At 41.0% G+C, this 23,216-nt stretch overlaps 1 protein-coding gene across 2 annotated transcripts in view; it reads left to right on the top strand.

The window, feature by feature from the left end:
- ETV4 (ETS variant transcription factor 4) overlaps positions 1-17,067 on the top strand; it is a 48,264-nt gene extending 31,197 nt beyond the window's left edge. For both annotated transcript variants that reach the window (XM_067469996.1, XM_060780804.2), the window contains 9 exons: positions 1,113-1,166; positions 3,354-3,480; positions 4,427-4,501; positions 5,993-6,240; positions 11,243-11,317; positions 13,185-13,253; positions 14,421-14,590; positions 14,686-14,787; positions 16,524-17,067. In XM_067469996.1, coding sequence (XP_067326097.1) covers positions 1,113-1,166; positions 3,354-3,480; positions 4,427-4,501; positions 5,993-6,240; positions 11,243-11,317; positions 13,185-13,253; positions 14,421-14,590; positions 14,686-14,787; positions 16,524-16,736 — 1,133 coding nt within the window. In that variant the 3' untranslated portion in view covers positions 16,737-17,067. The remainder of the gene's footprint in view (positions 1-1,112; positions 1,167-3,353; positions 3,481-4,426; positions 4,502-5,992; positions 6,241-11,242; positions 11,318-13,184; positions 13,254-14,420; positions 14,591-14,685; positions 14,788-16,523) is intronic.
- Positions 17,068-23,216: the final 6,149 nt, after the last annotated feature.

The following is a 23,216-nucleotide window of genomic DNA, read 5'->3' on the forward strand; positions in this document are numbered from 1 at the left end:
CATGACTGTTACTAACAGACTATAAACTTATTCCTATGTCGGAACATTATATCTCTTTGCTGGAACATTGTAAGTTGGTTTGGATGTTTTTTTTAGTACATTTACCTTTTGAAATAGTGTGAAGATTTACTTCCAAGTAGGCTCTATGTAAGGGTTGAAGGAATTATTACTTTGTGGCATCTCTTTTGAGGTATTGTAAAGAGTTGCATATATACATACATTGTTTATTTGTATATGCATAGATAGCTGTGCATTAATTGAAGATAAGAAGGGCCCGTTTTTTTATACATGGTGGATTTGTAAGAAGGTGAAAAGTTATAGGTCTAAAATTTGTATCTTAATGTCTGAATTTCCCTTCATTCTAAGCCCAGCCACAAACTTTAGCCAAAGAAAAGCCATGATTAATGTGGGAAAATAATCAAAAACTGTATCTGAGCAGGTGGTTTTCTGCACCAGTGCCGGTGGATTCCCAAGTCAATAATGGCTCTTTCCATGATTTTTGGAAATATTCTGTTGCTGCAAAAAAGATTCAGAAGAGAGCTACAGTTATGAAGGAAATTCTAGAATATTTTACATTGGACAAAGAATTGTGGCATGGCTCATTTTACTCAAGCTATTATGTGATCTGCCGGCATTATGGCCTTAGATTGTTTTTCTTTTTGGCATGTTTATGCTTCCAAATGGTCTGGATCATTTGCCTTGAACAGTGAGGAACTATTGACTTAGCCACTCTTAACTTGAAAGCCCAGATTTGCTCTAAAAAAGCTCTAGCTTCTCATTCTAGCTAGATCCAACACTTGAAGCATTTGGTACTACAAAGCAAAGGAGAAAAAAAATCCCTAGGGTTTTTCCCGTTCCAAAGAAAGGAAGAAAGAGACAGCTTTGCAAATGGGCAAATCTACTGGGAAAAAGATTATGTAGAATCGCTTGCAGTCCCAAAGGGAAAAACTAGCTTCGGTCTCTTGGCAGTTATAGTCTCCCGTCTCATATGTAGCCAGTCTCCCCCCCCCCCTTTTTTTTTTCATTCTTCTTCTTTCTTTTAGTGTCTGTTTTTAATAGAGAATTGAGTAGGAGGCCAAATGTTACTTGCCCTTCTTTTTTGCACTTTGCAGCTCAGGTTCCGGACAGCGATGAGCAATTTGTGCCTGACTTCCATTCAGAAAACTGTAAGTACTACTGTTAATTGGGGAGATGCAGAGGAGGGGAAGGTCTGATTCTGGTGGGGAAAACCAGAAAAAAAATCGAAGCTACTGGACTATGATGCAAAAGTCTGAAACTCCAGCAGCCTGATCCCTTTCTGCTGACATCAACAAGCTTGGGTTCATGTATCTTAGCACAGGGTAAGGCTTTAAAAATAATTCTTTACTAAACTTTGAGGTTTTTCAAATGACAAAACTTTTTTCTCTCTCTAGTTAATGTTGCTAATTTAGTATTATAGCTGCTGTGGTTACAGATGTTGACTCTTTCCTTTGGATGTCCACATGTACTCAGAAACAGGGCTAACATTCAAGGCACCAAAATGCATGTTGACCAGTGTTGTTGCTGTTAGTAGTAATAATAATAAAAGTTGTAGTAATAATAATATAGTAATAATAATTTTTTTCTTATCTGCCTCTCCTCTTGTCTCAATATGGGTTACAACATAGCTAAAACACATAATCATAATCATAGTAGTAGTAGTAGTATTTATGTACTACTTTTTCTCTGCCAAAGGAAACTCAGAGTGGTTAACATTAAAAACCATATCAGTGTGTAAATTTAAAGCCTACTCTCAAAATAATAATAATACAACAATAATAATAATGCACTTTATTTATATTCTGCCCTTCTCCCCCAGGGGACTCAGAGTGGATTACAGCATCTAACATACATAGGCAAACACTCAAACCCAAATGAACGATTCTTAGGTCCAAAGGCTATACATGATGGGGTGGTGTCATGTATAGCGATGGTCTCAATGCCCCCCACCCAGTCCATTGCCACATAGCAGCTCTGGAAGCCGAGGTCAAGGCTTCCAGAGCTGCTATGTTATATATGTGATTTTAATTGTTGTTTTAGTGTTATATTTTAATCGGATGATTTTAATGTTTATCCATTGATGTATGTATACATGTGGCATTGAATTGTTACCTTTGAAAGGCCACCTTGAGTCCCCTTCGGGGTTGAGAAAGGCAGGATACAAGTATGATAATAAAAAAATCATAATTAAAAAAGGTCTTTCCCTTGGAACCATACTTGGGATGATAGAAGAGGATGGTCATGTGTCTTTGTCAAGAATGGATGGTGCATGGTAGAAGGATTACCAGGAGACTTCTTTTTGAATAAGGCCATGTCTCTGGAAGGCCATGACCAAGAAGAGCGTGATTTCAAGAATTAAAAAAATCTATCAAGTAAAGGAACTAGGGGATATTGAAACTGCTTGTCTACAGTATACACCTCTGGAGCAGACTTAGCAGCTGCTCAGTCTTCCCTGCTTGGGGGAGATGCCTTGTAATCCTGACTAACCTCCACATTTGCAAGTTTAGCTTTTATGGATTTGATTATTTGCAAATTTGATAAACATGGTCTCTAGATCCTCTAGCATGACTCCATAGTGGATTCCACTGGAAGGACCTAGAATTTCCTACAGACAATACCTCTCCAGAAATCTCTTTGCCTTCCAGGATTAGTCTATAATCAACTTCTGGAACTTGATTCTAGGGTCACAGTAGAGCAGTGGTTCTCAACCTCTGGATCCCCAGGTGTTTTGACCTACAACTCCCAGAAATCCCAGCCATCTTACCAGTTGTTAGGATTTCTGGAAGTTGAAAGCCAAAATATCTGGGGACCTACAGGTTGAGAACCACTGCAGTAGAGGATGTAGAGATTCCTAGATAAATGTTCTCTCAGGTTTTTAAAATGCCTTATTTCATTCATATTTTTTCCACTTTCACAGAGATTCTGTGTTTGTAACTCCCACATAAGCAGTGGGGCTATTGTATAACAATATTGTATAACAATATTGTATAACAATGTCTTCCCTTGTGTGGTCACCAGCTATGAATCATTTACTGCTTCTGTAAGCTTCTCAGAATGAGTTGCTGGAGAGGAGGGCTTGAGGAGATGACTCTTGTCCTCATGTCCTGGTTTTGGGCTTTGTAGAGACATCTAAATGGGCATTATGGCAACAGAAAGCTGGACAAGAGAGGACTTGGGCACAGCTCTCCTTACATAGTCCCCAGTATCTGCCACCAAAAGTCAATGCCTTCTCTTGCCTAATAGTAGGTTTGTTCCTTAGCTCATAGAAACTTCCTGTGGGTGCATACATGGACTGGATTGCTCTTAATAACCTCATTTTTGTTATCCCCTTCCAGTAGCCCTCCATAGTCCCCCTGCAAAGATAAAAAAGGAACCCCAGAGTCCGTGTTCAGAAGCTTCCACATCTTGCCGGCACAGGCAACCTTTTCAGTACCGCAATGGAGAGCAATGCCTTTATGCCAGGTAACTTCCTTATATTATCTTCACCCATTTCTTTATTATTCTTTGTATCCAACCACTTCACCAGACTCCCCTATCAGCTAGTTTTGACTATGATTCATCCATCTCCAAGAGAGTCAGTGGAATAATCTTTCATGCTGCAATTTAGTTTCTATGTACAACAAGGGCCAAAAAACCTGGCCATTCCTACTCATGCACTCTCTGAAACTCCTATGTGATCTTTCAATTCCTTTACCTTGATTGCTGGCTGCAGCTTTTTCTCCAGTTTTACCACTCTTTCATGTTCCTAATTCTGGTCAAATGTCTTGCAAAATCCTTCCTCTTTCACATTGATTATATCCCTGTATATACACACATGAACCCAAATAAACACATTCCTTATCTGGAATTCCAAAATGCAAAAGTGTTCATGTGTGTGGCTGAGAGAGCGTCATCTTTGTTTTCTGACAGTTCAAAATACATAAAATTAATTTCATGGATAAGATTGTTCACCATATTGCATACATGATCTTCAAGCTATGTGTATAAGGTTTATATGAAGCCTAAACAAATTTCATGTTTAGACTTGGATCCCATTCCTAGGATATCTCATTATATACATGTATGCAAATCAGATATTCCAAAATCTGGGGAAAAAAAGTCCAAAATAGAGAACACTTCTGGTCCCAAGCATTTCAGATAAGGGATACTGAACATTTATATGTGCATATGTGCACATGTGTTCGTATTGTCTCTTCTTTCTCTCTTCCACTTTCTCTTTAAATGTTTTCATTCTTTTTAGAATCTTTGCTCGGTTTTGCATACTTGCCCACATTTTAAAAATTAATTAAAAGTATAAAACAAAAAAAAATCACCTGTCTTCAAGCATCAAGGTTATGTTGGGTTAAATGTAAGTGAGAGCAAGGAAGTTATATGCTCTGTTTCAACGGATGCTTACACATTTTTCTAGGCAAGATCCCAATTTTGTAAATCCCTCTGGCCCACCTCAAGCTGCACCGAGTCGGGCATACCTTATGGAACACAGGTGAGTCACTGCATAAAATTGGTCTCATTTTGAAATATGTCTGTCATTCTGCCCCCGTTTCCCCTATTGTAACCCTGGAAGCCCACAGCAGTTTAAGGTGTTAATTTGAAACTGAATTGCGTCCTCCCTTGAGAAACATGTCCATCATGCATTACCGCCAAAACCTTTAGACTAAAACTTCTCGATAACTTGAATGCTGTTTATATAACATATACTGTGGCTAAGGCTTGCATCTACACTATTGAACTGCATTATATGATCAGTGCATTTATTTTTTATTTATTTATTTGAACCATTTATACCCTGTCCTTCTCAACCTTCGAAGAAGGACTCAGGAGGGCTTCCAACAGGCAACCATTCAGTGCTGACACAATATAAAACATATAAAATACAACCATATACATTAAAACATTTATAAATATACATTAAAAACAGTTTGCCAGGTTAAAAGTGTAGACTCACATAATGCAATTCAAACTGCATTGAGTTGCATTATATGAGTCTACGCTAACTATATAATGCAGTATAAAGTGTATTATTTGCCAGTGTAAATCCAGCCTATGGCTTCTGTGAAGCTCTCCAGAAAGTGTTGTACATTTGCTGCAACAAGCTGTAGTCGCCCTAGCAAGTAAGACATAAACGTCAGCCTTTATGTAGTTCTCCAGTTTCCCAACAAACCTTTTCCAATGTTTGGATTTAGGGCCCCTCCACACAGCCATATAACCCAGAACATCAAGGCGGATAATCCACAATATCTGCTTTGAACTGGATTATGTGTCCACACTGCCATATGATCCAGTTCAATGTGGATATTATACAGCTGTGTGGAAGGGGCTTTAGAGAGGCTCCTTTGTTGGTCTCTGGTACTTGTTTTGATGGAAATAAGGTGTAAGAAATCCATAACCTTTGTTTATATTAGACTAGGGCACTTTGGATGCTTGCTTGAGTTGGTGGGAGCTGTAGTCCAACACATATTGGCCAAGATCTCACATCTTAGCATAGCGGAGATATGTCGTGCTAGCACTGTCCCTTGTCTATATAGAACCCTGCCATAGAGTCATGTATGAGAAACAGTGAAAGCACATAGTGGTCACTTTATGGTGCAGTTGGTAATCTGTATAGGATGTTTGCAGTGTGTAGTGTACATTGACACACCACTCCAGATTCATTACTGTGTATCTACAATGGTGTGCATCTGCAGTGGTACTGTGTGTAGAACTCAATTCCCACTACCAGTAGTTGGGAATGTTCTTTCCATATTGTTAAAGAAGGCAGATAAGTCTGAGAGGGTATGACAGCAAGTTACCCAGTGAACACAGATCTCCAGAGCCCAGTCTAACACTAACCACTCTACCACACTGTCCTGACCCAGAAGTCCTGCTCAGAAAAGAAGATGTCAACAGTCTTAGACCACCTACCTTTTTATCTGGAGGGGATGTGTTCTTCTGCCACCCTCTGAAACTCTGCTATCTTTCTATGTTTCCCTCTTAGCTCATACCAGCTGCATCCTGAGACTGGCCAGCCCTTCTCTGTCTCCCAGACCTTGGCATCAAACACTCCACCTGCTTATCAGCGCCCGTTGCCTGCCCCATGCCGACCATACCCTCCTCAGGGTTTCAAGCAGGAATTCCATGATCCCATGTATGAGCAAGCAAATGCGCTGGGAGCTACAGGGAGTTCCCAATACACAGCCGGAGTGGTGATCAAACAAGAACAGATGGACTATGCATTTGAAACAGGTAGGAGGACATGAGAGGTCCATTTTTGGGATGGTGGTGCAGTATACAGGCAGTCTCCTAGTAACAAACATCCAACTCACAAATTAATCATAGTTAAGAACAGGGGTGAGAGAACAGGAAGTGAGAGAAATCTACTCCTAGGAAGTGAAATTCACTCCTGGAAGAGTTATCATGGGGAAAAGCTGTCTCCACTGAAGCGTTATCACCAATCCTTGTTTCCACAACGAGCTTTATTTTTCAAAATCCAATTATCACAGGGACACAGAGTGAGGTGAAATCTTCCAAACAAGGATACAGACAGAAAAACAAACACCACAGGGGTAGTAACCCTTTCCTATGTTGCCCAAAGCTAAATTATATATATATATATATATATATATATATATATATATATATGTATGTATGTATGTATGTATGTATATGTATATGTATGGCTGGAATTATACTTCAAAATGTATTTGTTCCAACTTACAAACAAGTTCAGCTTATGATCAAGCCCATAGAACCTATCCTGTTCGTTAGTTAGAGACTGCCTGTGCATATAAGGTGGTAATTTTTATTAATTTTTTTTTAAATTATTAACATCTGCACATTTTATTTGGGGAGGAAAGGACCTGAGATTTGTGACAAAAATTGACAGGTTTTCTCAGTCAGGCCAAATATTTGCTCAGGGTGTATCTGTATTGTCTAATTAATACAGTTTGACACCACCATAAGTGCCATGGCTTAATGCTATGTAATCATAGCATTCGTAATCTAAAATGGTCTTCAGCTTCTCTGCCCAAGAGTGCTGATGCCTCACAACTCCCAAGATAGCATTGATGGGACTTCAAGTGGTTTTTGTTTTGTTTTTTGTCATGTCAGGAGCGACGTGAGAAACTGCAAGTCGCTTCTGGTGTGAGAGAATTGGCCGTCTGCAAGGACGTTGCCCAGGGGACGCCCAGATGATTTGATGTTTTTACCATCCTTGTGGGAGACTTCTCTCATATCCCCGCATGAGGAACTGGAGCTGATAGAGGGAGCTCATCCACCTCTCCCCGGATTTGAACCTGCGACCTGTTGGTCTTCAGTCCTGCCGGCAAAGGGGTTTAACACACTGCAACACCGAGGGTTTCTTTCAGGTGGTGTCAAACTGCATTAATTCGACAGTGTAGATGCAGCTTCAGTCAGGTTAAGATTTTAGATAAACTCGGTCAGGCTTGAGTGTTAAAACTCTGGGTTTGAACTCCTGTGTGTTTTATGACTATCTGTTTTGGGGGGCAGAAAATGTACGGTGGTGGTGGGGGAAGGCTGTGACCTTTGGAGTTCTTTATGGAGACTTTAGGGGGTCCATGTGGCACCAAGAACAGGATTTGGGCACATCCTTTCCACCCAGATTCACACTTTCTGCAACCCCAAAACCTCAGCAGCTGCTAATGGTTTGTTCAGTCTTTTCTCTGTGGCTTTGGCGCTCCTACAACTAGTTAACAGATTTCTTTTCGGATGCATGGCTTCCTTCTGAACAACGACCTCTTCCATGAGTTGTACTTTTTTCTTTTCCGCCCTTCAGCCTCTCACATTTGGATTCTCGAATTGTGCCGTGGAGCTCGGAGCAGGAGTCTTGCACATGCGGTGACCTTGTGATGCTAAAAAAAGGAGAGGGGGCTGGGAGGGGGGAAGAGAGAGAAAGGAGTTTTGTTTGGCTCTCCAGGGCCGAGTCTGGTATTGCATAACCTTGAACCTCCACCCTCCCTGCTGTTTTGGCACGGAGCCTGCTTGTTGCTGAATGAAGCAGAAAGGAATTTCATTCACAAAATGGAGGCAGAGGAACCGGCCTCCTGGGCTGAGGGGAGGTGGGGCAGGATGGGTTTCGGATTACATTGCTCACGCTTTCTCCCCGCGGGACGGCTGACATCAGCGTATGCAGGCTGGTAACCAGACAGCCAAGCTTTGGCTTGCAGCCCAGAGACAAAATCAGGGCAGGCAGAGAAAGTGAGAACTTCCAAATGGAGGGGAATCAAAATGCCCTACTGGAAGCATGTTTTCCTTGGTTTGCTAAGTATTGGCTCCCTAATGTGGCCCAGATACATGCACAATGGACAACTCTTAAAGTGGTTTTTTTTTTTTACTGGACTGATTCTTCCTCTTTTGAAAACTTCAAAATTGCCTATCTTCTTGGAAAAAAGAAATTGACACTCAGAGGGAAAGATGCTAACAGCTAGCCACACTAAAGAATTGCAGTCCTGAAAGGTCCCTTTTGCCAAGCTCTGTTCCTGGCCTTTCCCATTCCTTTTCAGTGAAACTTCATAAATACTCAGCTGCTTTGTGGAAAAGACAAGCTTTTCTTGACTATGCATCGAAATTGGGCAGAGCTTGGGAAAGTCTGTCTTTTTAGACTATGTTGCTCAGAATCCTCCTGGGTAGGGGATTCTGGGGATTGTAGTCATAATGACTCATTTTTTAAACCTTTGTGAATATGTAATGCAAGAGTATTTGATTCTACACTTACATCTGTATGTGGAAATGGGGATGGGATGGGGAACCTTTTTGCTTTTTGGGGCATGGACTTACATTTCTGAATTTGGAGATCCTAATAGGAAGAAAATAGATACTTTCCCCTATGCTACCATCAATTTTATTTGTTTCAAAGAGCTTGAAATAAATTTATTTTATTTATTTATTTACAGTATTTATACCCTGCTCTTCTCAATCCCGAAGGGGACTCAGAGCAGCCTTACAAAGGCAACAATTCGATGCCATATACACAACAGACATAAAATAAACATATTTATTTGTTTATTTACGACATTTATATGCTGCCCTTCTCACCTCGAAGGGAACTCAGATTGGCTTACAAGATATATATACATACAAGATATTATATTATTAGCATAGTACAATATCAGTACTAAATATTACTATACCATTATATTGTAATATTATTAGTAATATTACATGTAATATAAATATATAATTATAATATATTATTTTTAGAATTATATTGCATTACATTATAATATTATAAATATTATATGTATATACAATATATTATATTATATTACATTATATTATATTGTTAGAATAGCATAGGAGACAAGGTGGAACTGTCCCCGGGCCCCCTCTCTCTTCACTCTGGCCCAGAGCGGCAGTTGGTGTTTGGGGGAGGGATCCCCAACCATGTACATTAAAACATGAATTTAAAATTATATAAAGAATAAAATACATTATTAAAATGACAAAATTATAAAGCCATTCCAAACAGTTAAAAGTAACAAAATATTCCCTATCCCAGTGTTAAACCTAAATGCAAAACATAGCATCATAGGGTTGTTGTAGGATTTTTGGGCTGTATGGTCATGTTTTAGAAGCATTCTCTCCTGACATTTCACCTGCATCTGTGGCAAGCATCCTCAGGGGTTGTGAGGTTTGTTGGAAACTAGGAAAATTGGGTTTTCCTAGTCCCCCCCCCCCCCCCCAATATCTGTGGGGATATGTTCGGGATATTTGAAACTTTGGATAATAGAAAGCTGTATTTTTTTCCAATGAGACAAACAGCAGAGTTACTGAGAAGAGAGTGTATAACTGGATAAGTGAAATCGTGGATAAGTCCAATGCTCGGCAGCCAGATTTCTAACCGGGGCGAATTACAGGTAGCAGTCAACTCCCCTGTTTAAGGAGCTCCACTGGCTGCCGCTCATCTTCCGGTCCCAATTCAAGGTGCAGGTCATCACCTATAAAGCCCTGAATGGTTTGGGACCCACCTACCTTTCTGACCACTTCTCCTACCACAAACCTGCATGATCTCTTCGATCCTCTGGAGAGGCCCTTCTCTCGCCCCTTCCTCTATTACAGGCTTGACTTGTGGGAACCAGGGAGAGGGCCTTCTCTGCTGTGCCCCCCCCCCTTTTTGGAACTTGCTACCTAGGGATATCAGGCAAGCCCCTACCCTAGCTGCTTTCAAGAAGGATCTAAAAACTTGACTTTTCCGATGTGCCTTCGGAGAGTGACCACTCAGCCCATCTGGTTGTTTCCACCCACAGTTGCCCTCAAAATAAAGCACCTTTCCCTGTCCCCTATAAAGGCCAAATTCCATTGCTCCTTCTTTCCGGGCTCCTCTCTTGTAAATGCACTTTTTATCCCTATCTCGCCCAGGGTTTTAACCTTTTAACATTTTACCTCATACATCTGGCCTGCCCTCTATGTTCGATTTTATTATGCTATTTTATATTTCTTATTTTATTTGTTATTTTATATATTTTGTTATGATGTATTTTCTTGTTATTTTGTGTTTAATCATGTTGTATTATTTTGGGCTTGGCCTCATGTTAGCTGCCCCGAGTCCACTTTGGGGAGATAGTGGCAGGTTATAAATAAAGATTATTATTATTATTATTATTATTATTATTATTATTATTATTAAAGTGTAACTGTGTATATCAGCTCTATGAATACTGTGCAGCTAAATCCTAAGAGATAATATCCAATCTGTTTACCCCCCCCCCCCCAACAGAGGAGATCCACCACTTTCCAAGGGCATTTTTTCTTATTTCAAATGCTCTTACCATTCGGATGTTATTCCTAATGTTTTAATGGAATTGCCTTTCTTGTATCTTGAATCTGTTGGCTTTGGTTCTACATCCCACTGCAGCAGAAAAAGGAGAACACTCTGTCTTCTGCCTGACAGCTCTTCAGATATTTAAAGATAGCTCTCATATCTCCTCTCAATCTTCTCTTTTTTGAGCTAAGGGATCAATAGGACAGTAATCAAATCACATATATTCAACAGATATCACAGATAATTCAATGGCCTAAAGACAGCCAGCATAACCAGCACCATCACAACCAAGTTATCTTCTGAGACTTGACCTTTTTGAAGTGTGTCCAACTGTAGAGATAGAAAGAATTGAAAGATGACTGTGGAGAGACAAGTTTCACAGCTGTATTGCCTTCACTTTTCAGCCTTTATGTCTCTGGAAAAAGGAAGCAATCCTATTTAGTTCTGCATTTTGTCTCTTCCTTACAGATGTCCCAAGTTGCCATTCGATGTATATGAACACAGAGGGATTCCCAGGTCATTCCAACCCTGATCACACATTAGGTAAGCAAGCTTGTGTGAGAATCTTTTATATGTACACGTCTCTTGATCCTGGGAATGATTTCCTTCACTCTGTCATTGTGGGTGGTTTCGGTATTGACTGGCATCAGCAAAATCAGTGGCAGCTGGCAGCTCCCCTGTGAATGGGGCTGTGAAGCTGTTCTGAATTTAGCCTAAACTTTAGTGGAGCTATCCAAGGCCTTGAAGTATTTTGGGGCTGAACTTCAGCAAGTTGATTATCTGCTGAAAAATACCTCAGAGCAGATTCATTGTTACAGTGATGTGAAAGTCACCGGTATCATTGTTGTCATCCAAGGTCCAGACCTGGCCTTCTTCCACTAAACGGGATGCTCCTGGCAGAAGAGAATATGGGCTGGATGTGTGACTCTTATTTAAAAATATGAACATGTTAAGCATAATGTATTGTCGAAGGCTTTCATGGCCGGAATCACTGGGTTGTTGTATTTTTTCTCGGGCTATGTGTCCATGGTCTAGAGGCATTCTCTCCTGACGTTTCGCAGACCTCACTACCTCTGAGGATGCTTGCCATAGATGCAGGTGAAACGTCAGGAGAGAATGCCTCTAGACCAACGCCATATAGCAAAAAAAAAAAAAAAAAACAAAAACCCTACAACAACCCAATGTTAAGCATATTTCTTAATTCTGTTTTGGGAGCTGTAAATGTCAAGACTGAACTTGGTATGTTGGTGTTATACCAGGACTGTGTAGACCAGGGCTAAATCCCCACTCAGCCATGAAACTTCACTGACTGTTCTCTCCCAGCATCTTGCTAGGAAAACATGATGATAGGATTGCTGTAGGAGTGCTGTAAATCAGAAATGTTTTGAGGTCATACAACATGTGTCAAGCTTGTTCTCATAGTTGATCCTGAATGTAGTTACTAGGAAGAGCAAGTCTCATTTTAGATTGGAAACTAAAGGAGGTCATAGCTCAGTGGATTTTACTTTATCTGAGATCTAAGGTTTAATCCCCAGATTTAGAGATTTGCTAAAGCTTTGAGACTTGCCACTGATCAAAATCAATAGTACTGGACAAGACTACCTTTGACCTTGAGTAGGCTGAATGGGCCCATATGAAGCTGACACATGGCACTTTGTGAATTGATGGCAGTTAGTTTTATCTACTGTTCTTTTAAAGTTGTATTATTTTGTTTTTGTGCTACATGTGTTGATGGGGGTTGTTGTTATAATTTTATGTGATTTGTTTTACACTTTTGTACTGTTTTTACCTGTTGTATGTTATATGTGCACCCTGGAGTGCCTTGTAAGCTGCCCCAAGTCCCTTCAGGGAGATGGTGGTGGGATATAAAGAAAGATGATGATGATGATTATTATTATTTGAAACACAACAAGATGGCAACAGCAGACACTCTGCTGGCTGTTGTATTGGATCACACATCGGACGCTTCCCAAGTGTCTAGGACTGTGTGATGTATCGGCAAATGATGCGTGCAGATCCCAGTAAGGTGGCCTTTTGCAGCTAGCAGATGGTAATCTTGTCAGCACCGATTGTGTTTAAGTGCAGGCCAAGGTCTTTAGGTACTGCACCCAGTGTGCCGATCACCACTGGGACCACCTTGACTGGTTATTATTATTATTATTATTATTAACTATCCTTTACCTAATAAATGGTAGGTTTCTAGATCATACCCATCTTGATTGTATGTGTATGATTCCAAAGACTTTCATGGAGATTGTTAATTCTCATGTGAACAGTCCTACCCAATCTGGAGCTTGTTATGAAGCTGACTGGGATGACAGTTCACTTGATCACCAACAGGAATCATTAAGGGTTGGTTCTTGCTACAATTTAGATCACTAATTTTGTTCCCCTTTCTCCTTTTTTGTAGGGTACGGTTACGAGAAACAAATGCGGCCTTTCAATGAGGATGTTTGTGTTGTTCCTGAGAAATTTGAAGGTCAGGGAAAAAAACATACTGGTCTTTGAGTCCCTAAGGTTTTATGCTTGTGCAAATAACACATTTTTATATATAAAATCTGTTAGAAAATAAATATATGTTCTGATTATGAAGCAGACTATCCAAGTATCAGTCACAGATCATAAGTCTGCCATATTATAGGAAATATTATTTTCTGCTATGTCCTGTGCCAAATTTTATACAGAATATTGTACACAACCTCTCCTAAACACAGCATCCAAAAACTGTACAATTTTTGAAGGCTTGCTTTTAGCAGGAAAAATGCTAAAATTACTCCTTACTTACATGTTAAATGAGTTGATTTTCTTCTTGTCAGCTTTTTGCACTGTCCAGTTTTCACAGAAATACTGTTAGCAGAAGCATCAATAAGGAAGCTGTTTGAAGAATGTGCACATGGCCTCTCGTTCACAACTGAAAGGAAAGTGTGTAAAATAGGGGATTTAGTTCTTGTTTGCAAATATATTTGATTTCTGTCAACCAAAATAAACTTGGGGAGTATGTGTTTAAAAAGGAGAAGGAGTGAGTGAGTGACAATTGATAAAGGTACTGAATGTGGTCTGGATTTTATGCTGAAATTTTAACAGAACTCTCCAAATTGCAGAATCCTAGCTTTAATATAGGTTATAGTATTTTGTATAAGTTGTCTTTAAAGTTTGTACTAAAAGACAAAGCAGGTTCATGACTTCACTGGTGCAAGAGCTACCAGCCACTACAGTAGACAGAAAAAGATAATGGGATAAAAGGAGGTTTGCCTTTAATTTTTATTTTGTATCGAAAGCATTGCATAAATTAGTATAAAACTGATAAAAATAGATGGAGCACAAGCGGATAAATATCGTTTGACCAAAAGCGGGCAACAGCGACTGCATTATCTGTAGCTGTACATGAGCCAGGATAGTGTAGACAAGCATACAGATGCGGAGTTGTCTGTTCTGCTCCACAGTCGCACAAGATGTAAGATTCTTTTAGGTAGTGCCATTTTGCCAGGTTGTCTTTCGATCTGCCATCTCCACTTCTGAGTCTGCTCGGGGAATTCCAAGTTACCCCTTTTTTGGTTTGCCCCAGAGGTTGACTCTTGTGGGGACCCCCGTCCAATTGGGATTTCCTGATTTAGCTGCCTTTAATTGTGTTTGCTGTACTTGCCAGGAGACATCAAGCAAGAAGGTGGCGGGTACCGCGAAGGTCCCCCTTACCAACGACGAGGGTCTCTACAGCTTTGGCAGTTCTTGGTGGCCTTGCTGGATGACCCTAGCAATTCTCACTTCATTGCTTGGACAGGCCGGGGGATGGAGTTCAAACTCATTGAACCAGAGGAGGTGAACTTTCCCTTGTCTTCTTTTATTTAAAACACTTTTGTGCCACTTTTCTTGTATGATCAATCCTCTTCTTCCTCTCTACCTTGGTACTGCAGGTGGCACGACTTTGGGGCATCCAAAAGAACCGTCCTGCCATGAACTATGACAAGCTGAGCCGCTCTCTGCGCTACTATTATGAGAAGGGTATTATGCAAAAGGTGGGATTTAGAACTGGAATGTGATTTGAATTTGATACGGGATGGAGCATCCAGACAGCCCAAGATAATCTTTCCAGTCTATATGACACAGATCCCAATCATGTGCTTAACATCTCTCCCTGCTTCTGTAGTTCAGAGAACATGTTGCTTGTGGTTGCTACATTTCCCCCTGTTTGCTAGACAGTATCAGATTGTGAAATCCAAAGAAGCCCTATCCACTGTGGTGCAGAATGCTGATATTTGCAATCCTAACAAGATCTGGAAGATGCCATTACTGCCACCTTCTGCGTGCTTTGTGTGTAGAAGGTCATAGGTTCCGTTGCTGGCACCGCCTTCTTGTCATCTGCTCAGTTTGAAGGCTCCAAGATTGGAATCGTTTAAAACATCAAGGCAAAAAGCAATCAGCTATTGGCAGACATGTATATTTCGTGCCTCAGAAAGCTGGAGTCAGCAGATTGCATTTGTACAGCATTCTGTATACTGGAGAATTTGCTCTGCTATTTTTGGGCATAGGGAAGAGTCAGGGACTATGCAAAACTCTCAAATTCTGCCTTGTAAGTACTAAATCAGCATTTCTCAACCTTGGGGTCGGGGCCCCTGGGGGCGTCATGAGGGGGTGTCAGAGGAGACGCTAAAGACCATTAGAAAACACAGTATTTTCTGTTGGTCATGGGGGTTCTGTGTGGGAAGTTTGGCCCAATTCTATCGTTGGTGGGGTTCAGAATGCTCTTTGATTATAGGTGAACTATAAATCCTATCACTTACAACTCCCAAATGTCAAGGTCCAAGCTCCACCAGTGTTCACATTTGGACATACTGAATATTCGTGCCAACTTTGATCCAGATCCATCATTGTTTGAGTCCATAATGCTCTCTGGATGTAGGTCAACTACAAATCCAAAACTCAAAGTCAATACCCATCAAACCCTTCCAGTATTTTCTTTTGGTCATGGGAGTTCTGTGTGCCAAGTTTGGTTCAATTTCATTGTCGGTGGGTTTCAGAATGGTCTTTGATGGTAGGCGAACTATAAATCCCAACAACTACAACTCTCAAATGACAAAATCAATCCCTCCCCCCATAACCCCCCCAGTATTCAAATGTGGGCATATCAAATTTGCTCCAGTGAATGAAAATACATTCTGCATATCAGACATTTACAATACGATTCATAACAGTGGAAAAATTACAGTTATGAAGTAGCAACAAAAAAAATTATGGTTGGGGGTCACAACAATACGCAGAACTGTATTAAGGGATCGCAGCACTGGAAGGTTGAGAAACACTGAAGGTTGAATATAAGGTGGCATATAAATGTCGTAAATAAATACATACATACATAAATACAGAAACAAACACTGGACTAGATGTGCAATATGCTGACTTGTATAGTGCCATGAAGGGACAGAAGGGTAAAGTCCTGTTGAGGAAAAGTCTCCATTTGAGATTTGGTTCCCACAGCAAAAAACTGTGCTGTCCAGAGAATATTTCTGGCTGAAACAAATATGCCATTGTGGTCCTTTTGGAGGAAAAAAAGGTCCACCCCAGACAGGTATACCCTGGCTATCATATGATTCTCATTTCTAGTTTAGCATCTTTCAATCCATTTATTGCCCATTGTGTATGATCCATCAGGTACAGGCTTCCTTCTTTGAACCATCTTGGTTCTGGAGGAATCTAGGTAGGTTTTTGCCCAATTTCCACCTGCTGTAAGTGCTTATGCTTCTTCCTTTTGCAGGTGGCTGGCGAACGTTATGTATACAAGTTTGTCTGTGAACCAGAAGCCTTGTTTTCCCTTGCCTTTCCTGACAATCATCGTCCGCCCTTGAAGTCCGAGTTCGAGTGGCACGTCAGTGAGGAAGACACAGTGCCTCTCTCCCACCTGGATGAAAGCGTTGCTTACTTGCAAGACATGGGAGCCCAGCCTTATGGGAAAAGCTACACATATTGACTGGCCGTAAGAAGAGACACAAATCAGATATGGGCATTTTGTATATATATGGAGATGTTTGTCAGTAATCCCCAATGTAGAGTTGTGTCCTTGGCTCTGTATTGGGAAGTACAATGAGTTGCCTTATGGCAGGGCAGCACCGTATTCCAGGACCTAGAGAGCAAGGCTTGGATTGGAGTCAAATCTTGCCTTGGCTGTGGACTCTCTGAGTGAACTCTTTAACACATTACTTTTTTTTCTGCATCCATTCTCAAGGAGTAACAAGTCATAACCTACCTCACAGGGGTGTTGTGAGGACAAAAAAAAGATAAAGATTGTAAAGTGCTTTGTACATTTTTTTGTCCTTGAAAATGTTATCTTGCTTGATAAATTAACCATTAGACAGAGCATGCCTAATCTAACAGATTAGAGCTGTTGGAATATTAGGCTTGGGCCCAAATCAGTTTGACCAAAAATAATTTGCAATATTTGATGGTTTTGTGTACTCCCCAAAAAACAGAACAGGGCGGAGGGAGCCGAAAAGCTGGGCAAAACAGATCAAGGGAGCCAGATATATCGGCTACTGGAGAGGATGGAGTTAATTCTGCATGATACCTGAGGCAGGGATCTGCTGTGGGACTCCTGGAGAAGATCCTGCAGCATCCTTTCTCCCTGTCTGGCTATAGAAAAGTTCCCTAGGCTCCTTCTCCAGAGAAAGCCCTGCTGGGGACTCACTTTCCCAGCAGCACTTGTGTGGGGAGGGCATTGAAAAGCCTCTGAGTTCCTCTTAGAGCATGATGGGAGTTGAAGTTTTTCTCTCTCTCTGTTTCTCAGCCAATAAAAGGCCTGGTTGTATCCATTCCCTGATTGGCTGAGAATGAACACAACTGGTGACTACCATTCCCAGAACTCTCTCTTGTGGTTTGTCTTTAAAAATGTTATGGTAAAAGCACTGAGTTGTTGAACTTGCTGACTGAAAGGTCACAGGTTCAAATCCGGGGAGCGGCATGAGCTTCCACTGTTAGCCCGAGCTTGTGTCAATCCAGCAGTTTGAAAACATGCAAATGTGAGTAGATCAATAGGTACTGCTCCGGTGGGAAGGTAACGGTGCAACTTACAGTCATGCTGGCCACATGATCTTGGAGGTGTGCACAGAAAACACTGGCTCTTCGGCTTAGAAATTGAGATGAGCACCAACCCCCAGAGTCGGACACAACAGGACTTAATATCAGGGGAAAACCTTTACTCTATCTTTACCTATGGTAAAAATTTAAAATAATTCTAAAATAATAAAATAATTCTAAAAAGTCAGTAAATTGGTGAATTGTTTTGAAACTTGGCAAGCCTGCAGTTGTAAATAGGGTCTAAAACTGAGGTAGGTTTCATGCAGATTGGTCTTAAAATGACTGAGGGTTGAGCCTTTAAATTTTCCCATTGTGGCCAATGGGCCGAATCTTTGCCGAATGAAAACAGCAACACCCCTCCCAATTTGAGTAACTTCCTGGTAAACAGAATGAGGGATTAACTGAAAATGGACCCTGAAATGGTATGCATTTTGGCCGAATTGCACAAGTCTATGGAATACGCAGATTTCACATTCGCAACATTTTCTTTGTGAGGAAATGGAGATCTACATTTGGACCACAGCAGGGTTGGGTAAAGAGCATTTCAAATGGGCCTCCAAATAATTTTGGAAAAGTGAAAATGCCCTCGAGTGGGTTTTTTTAAAGCTGAACACAGTTTACTCTAAAGGCAAGCTGGACTGCTACTTCCAATATTCCTCACTTTGATCTATGTAGAAGAAGCTGATGGGATTTGCAGTTTAGCAACATCTAGAGTAGTGGTTCTCAACCTGTGAGTCCCAGATGTTTTTGCCTTAAACTCCCAGAAATCCTAACAGCTGGTAAACTGGCGGGGATTTCTGAGAGTTGTAGACCAAAACACCTGGAGATCTACAGGTTGGGAACCACTGATCTAGAGAGTGGCAGGATCCCCACCTCTAGGGGAAGTGTACAGTTATGATTTCTGCATCTCTATACTAGTTGATTTAAGAGCTTCATGGCTGCCAGGAATTCAACAGCTAGAGCTTTTAATGATGTCTTCTGAGGTCCATCTACTACTGCAGGATTGATGCAATTTGATACCACTTTAACAGGATCGGGGTATAGGGTGGCAACCTGTGTTGGACGGGGTTACACTCCCCCTGAAGCCACAGGTCCGCAGTTTGGGTGTCCTCCTGGATTCTTCGCTTACACTTGAGGCTCAGGTGTCGGCGGTATCCGGGAGGGCCTTTGCACAACTGAGACTTGTGCGCCAGCTGCGACCGTACCTCGTGAAGGCAGATCTGGCCGGGGTGGTCCACGCCTTGGTCACCTCTAGAATGGACTACTGCAATGCGCTCTACGTGGGGCTGCCCTTGAAGACGGCTCGGAAACTACAATTGGTCCAGCGGGCAGCAGCCAGGATGCTAACTGGAGCTCATTATCAAGAGAGGTCAACCCTCTTGTTCAAGGAGCTCCACTGGCTGCCATTTATTTTCCGAGCCCAATTCAAGGTGCAGGTGCTCACCTACAAAGCCCTGAACGGTTTGGGACCACCCTACCTGCGTGACCGCATTTCCATCTACGAACCCACACGCTCACTCCGGTCATCGGGGGAGGCCCTGCTCGTGATCCCACCTACGTTGCAAGCGCGCTTGGTGGGGACGCGAGACAGGGCCTTCTCTGTGGCGGCCCCCCGACTTTGGAATGCCCTTCCAAAAGAGCTTCGTCAGGCCCCTACTCTGGCAGTTTTCAGAAGGAACCTAAAAACTTGGCTGTTCCGATGTGCCTTCGCAGATTAGGAATCCCCATCCCAAGTCCTAGATGCACTTTAGCACAACCAATGCTGCTGCACACCACACTTTTAATCCCACGTTCCTCCTGCCATCTCAGCACTTTTAACCCTGTACCCCATTGCGCTGGCCGAACCAGTTTTAATAGTGTCTTGATGTATTGTCATTGTGGTTATTTTGCTTAATTGTTTTGATTTGCTTTGTTTATTGTTGTGTTATGTTTTATTGTATTGTGTTTTGAGGCTTCGGCCCGTGTAAGCCGCATCGAGTCCTGCGGGAGATGCTAGCGGGGTACAAATAAAGTTAATAATAATAATAATAATAATAATAATAATAATAATAATAACAGCCATGGCTCAATGCTATGGAATCTTAGAGGTTGTAGTTTGGTGAGGCACCAGCCCTCTTTGACAGAGAATGATTTAAGACTACAGTTTTCATGATCCCACAGTTGAAGTGGTGTTAAACTCTATTGATTCTACAGTGCACCCCTGTGGAATTAATGCAGACAGGGAACCTCAATCAGAAATGTTATGTTGCAACCACAAACCATATTTTGGAACTATGAAAGCAAAGTGGACTTGTGTGCATCTCTTGTTTCAAGTGCATTTTATTCTTGGAAATAAGGGAATTGGCTGTAAGGGTCAAATGGTGAGTGGTGCTACAGCTGTCATGTTCTTTCTATACAATTTGACACTTGGAACAAAACTTTCCTTCAGCAATCGGTATCTTTAAGCCACCAATTTAAATCCCTCATATGATGAAGTGGATCTGATAGGACATCAGTTCTCCTATTTCAACATTAAGCAATCTTCAAAAACATTAGAAATAACCAACATTAAAACTCAAAACGTAGCTTTGTGATTTAATTTTGTCTCAACAACAGCAACAACACCTATCTTAACATGCACAGGTAGTAAATTGTGAATTGTGAGCTGGTAAATTCAGTACAGCTTGCATAATGAAAGTATGTGGGGAGTTTAAAAAAACAACTTTACATTCAATCAATCAATGATTTATTACGGTCTTTGACCATCACACAACTTTACATTCAAGTTGAGATGTTTCAATATATGCTTCATCTCTTATCTCTCCCTGTCTGAGAAGCAGAGTTTCTCAAACTATCATCCTCTAGATGTTTTGGATTTCAGTTCTCACAATTCCAATAACTGGTAAGCTGGTTGGGATTTCTGGGATCTGAAGTCCAAAACACCCGGAGAAGCACAATTTGAGAAACACTGCTCTAAAGAATATTGTCTTGTGTTCTTATTTCTAAGCCAACATCTGAGTATTCATCTGAATATATAGCAAAACGGATGAAGAAATTTTACCCGTTCAGATATTATTGAACTCTAGTTTCCATGATCCCTCATTCTTAGATTTTTTTTATCTAGGTTGATTAGAAATTGTCCTATTGTTAAGGGCCTCTTTAGAAGTTTGTACAGTCAGTTCTCTATATCCACAGATTTTGCAACCTTAGATTCCACCTTCCTCTGCTTGAAAATATTTTAAAATCTAAAAAGCACATCTTGATTTTGCAGTTTTTAATAAGGGACACCTTTTTCCTATGCTATTGCATACAACAGCACTTGAGAGTCTACAGATTTTGATATCTATGGAATCAAATACCAAGAACCAACTGTAGTTTGAGAGCAGGAATAATTTCTACTCTGTAAAAGATATGAGTATTTATATTCTGGTTTGCTGAGTTTTCCAGGCTGCATGGCCATGTTCCAGAACCATTCTCTCCTGACGTTTTGCCCACATCTATGGCAGGCATCCTCATAGGTTGAGGGGTCTGTTCAAAACTCAGTCTCTGAGGATGCCTGCCATAGATGTGGGTGAAACATCAGGAGAGAATGCATCTGGAACATGGCCATACAGCCCAGAACACTCACAGCAACCCAGTGATTCCAGCCATGAAAGCATTCCACAACATATTTGTGTTCTTTTTAAACCACCAGTTTAAATTTCTCATATTAGACAGAGGAAGCTTACAGATTGTCCACTTCTTGGGGCAATGTGTGCTACTTCTGTACTGACCATTCAAAGACAACATTGGGATTTTTTTCCGTGCAGAAGTCTGTGTTTCTCCTTGGTTGAGAAATAGTCATGTCACCCAGCATCCACCAACACTGATGATTGACTGCCCTGTGTGGTGAATCTCTGAATTGCAGCCAGCAATTCTTTAATTGCATTTTCCAGCTGGCAGACCTTTCTTAAGAGCTTTTAAAGCAGATGTTGGAGAGTCACCTCTCAAAATAAGTGGCCTTTGAAGTCCTTTCCAATGTATCTCTCATGCTGCACAATTTGATGGTCCTTTGATACCATTTTAAATGCCACGTCTGCACGCATTATGGTTTGCATGCACAAAACAAGGCACAAGAAAGGGAATCTGATTTTTCCTTTAAAGACTTCACTTTATATTCCTGTTCAGTTTCTCAATATGGCTGCTTTGATCATGCCACTATGATCCCACTATTTGGACAACTGATCATGTCTAGATTGCATGCCACATTGTTGCCAAAATGGCATTTGCCAGAGCTGACTGTACTTATTGATCTTTGCTGCTTGTCAGTTCATAACCGTAACATCAGGAAAGTCTCTCATGCTAACATCTTTGATTTTTCCCACTGTTGTCCTTCATCCAATCTTTTTTAAAATCAGGCCTACTACTTCAGCACGAGCTTTTTCTGGTCTCTGGAAAGTCTTTATGTAGGGAGCCAATGTGGAATAGCATGAAGAATGTTGAAGCCCTTCAATATTACATGTTTTAGATTTGAATTTAACTTCAGACTTTGTGGTCACCACATCCAGCATAATTATTAGGTTTTTCTGCTTCTCTTCTCTCAGTCCCTACTTTTTATATCCCTTAATCTGACAAAGAGTTATTGAGAACTCTAAATCTGGAAGACTTAGACTGTGGTAGCCTGCGGTATAGTCCGAACATATATTTTATGTTTTCTTCTTCCTACACCAAAATTGTTTTTTTAAAAATCCACACATTGTTGTTCTCTAACATGCTTTGTTTTATATGCCCATTTGCTTGTGGGCATGACTTATGGACCTAGCCCAGCAGTTGCATTCCCATCTTGGGAATGAATTAGTAAAGGGAAATATAGGATGATATATTTGCTACCATATTTGCTCTACTTCTAACTTACATGTGGACATTTGCACATAACGTTGAAGCTGTAGCAATGTCTTTTTTGTAGCTGTAGAGACAGACATTCCCTTTCCTAATGGGTGTTATGTAATTTCAGGTCTGCTAAAATAACGGGTTTGGGGTCCAGAGTGTCAAGCTTCCAGAAAGCCAGATGAGACACAAATAGGTTGAAGGCAAAATCAGAGGTTTTATTCTCAATGGCCAGAGAGGATATCAGCAGAGACAGCACTCCAAAGAACTGACTTACTATAATTATGAACATACATTTTATTTATAGCACTTTGGCGGCTATGCAAGACTCTGACGCTGGCTCCTAATTGGTCAAAAAGGCTCTTAAGATAGGATCCACTCCCTGATTGGTCCAGGACTCTGTATGACGTCATTGTTGGTTGGTCCCCACTGTGGCGGGAAAGTCTAAGAAACTCATTTGATTATTTTTAAGATTGTGTTTGTTTACAAAATGCAGTGGGGAAAGCAATAATGGGACAAAATGGGTCTTGAT

This window comes from Anolis sagrei, chromosome 6 (genome assembly GCF_037176765.1).
Source record: "Anolis sagrei isolate rAnoSag1 chromosome 6, rAnoSag1.mat, whole genome shotgun sequence".
Classification (NCBI taxonomy): domain Eukaryota; kingdom Metazoa; phylum Chordata; class Lepidosauria; order Squamata; family Dactyloidae; genus Anolis; species Anolis sagrei.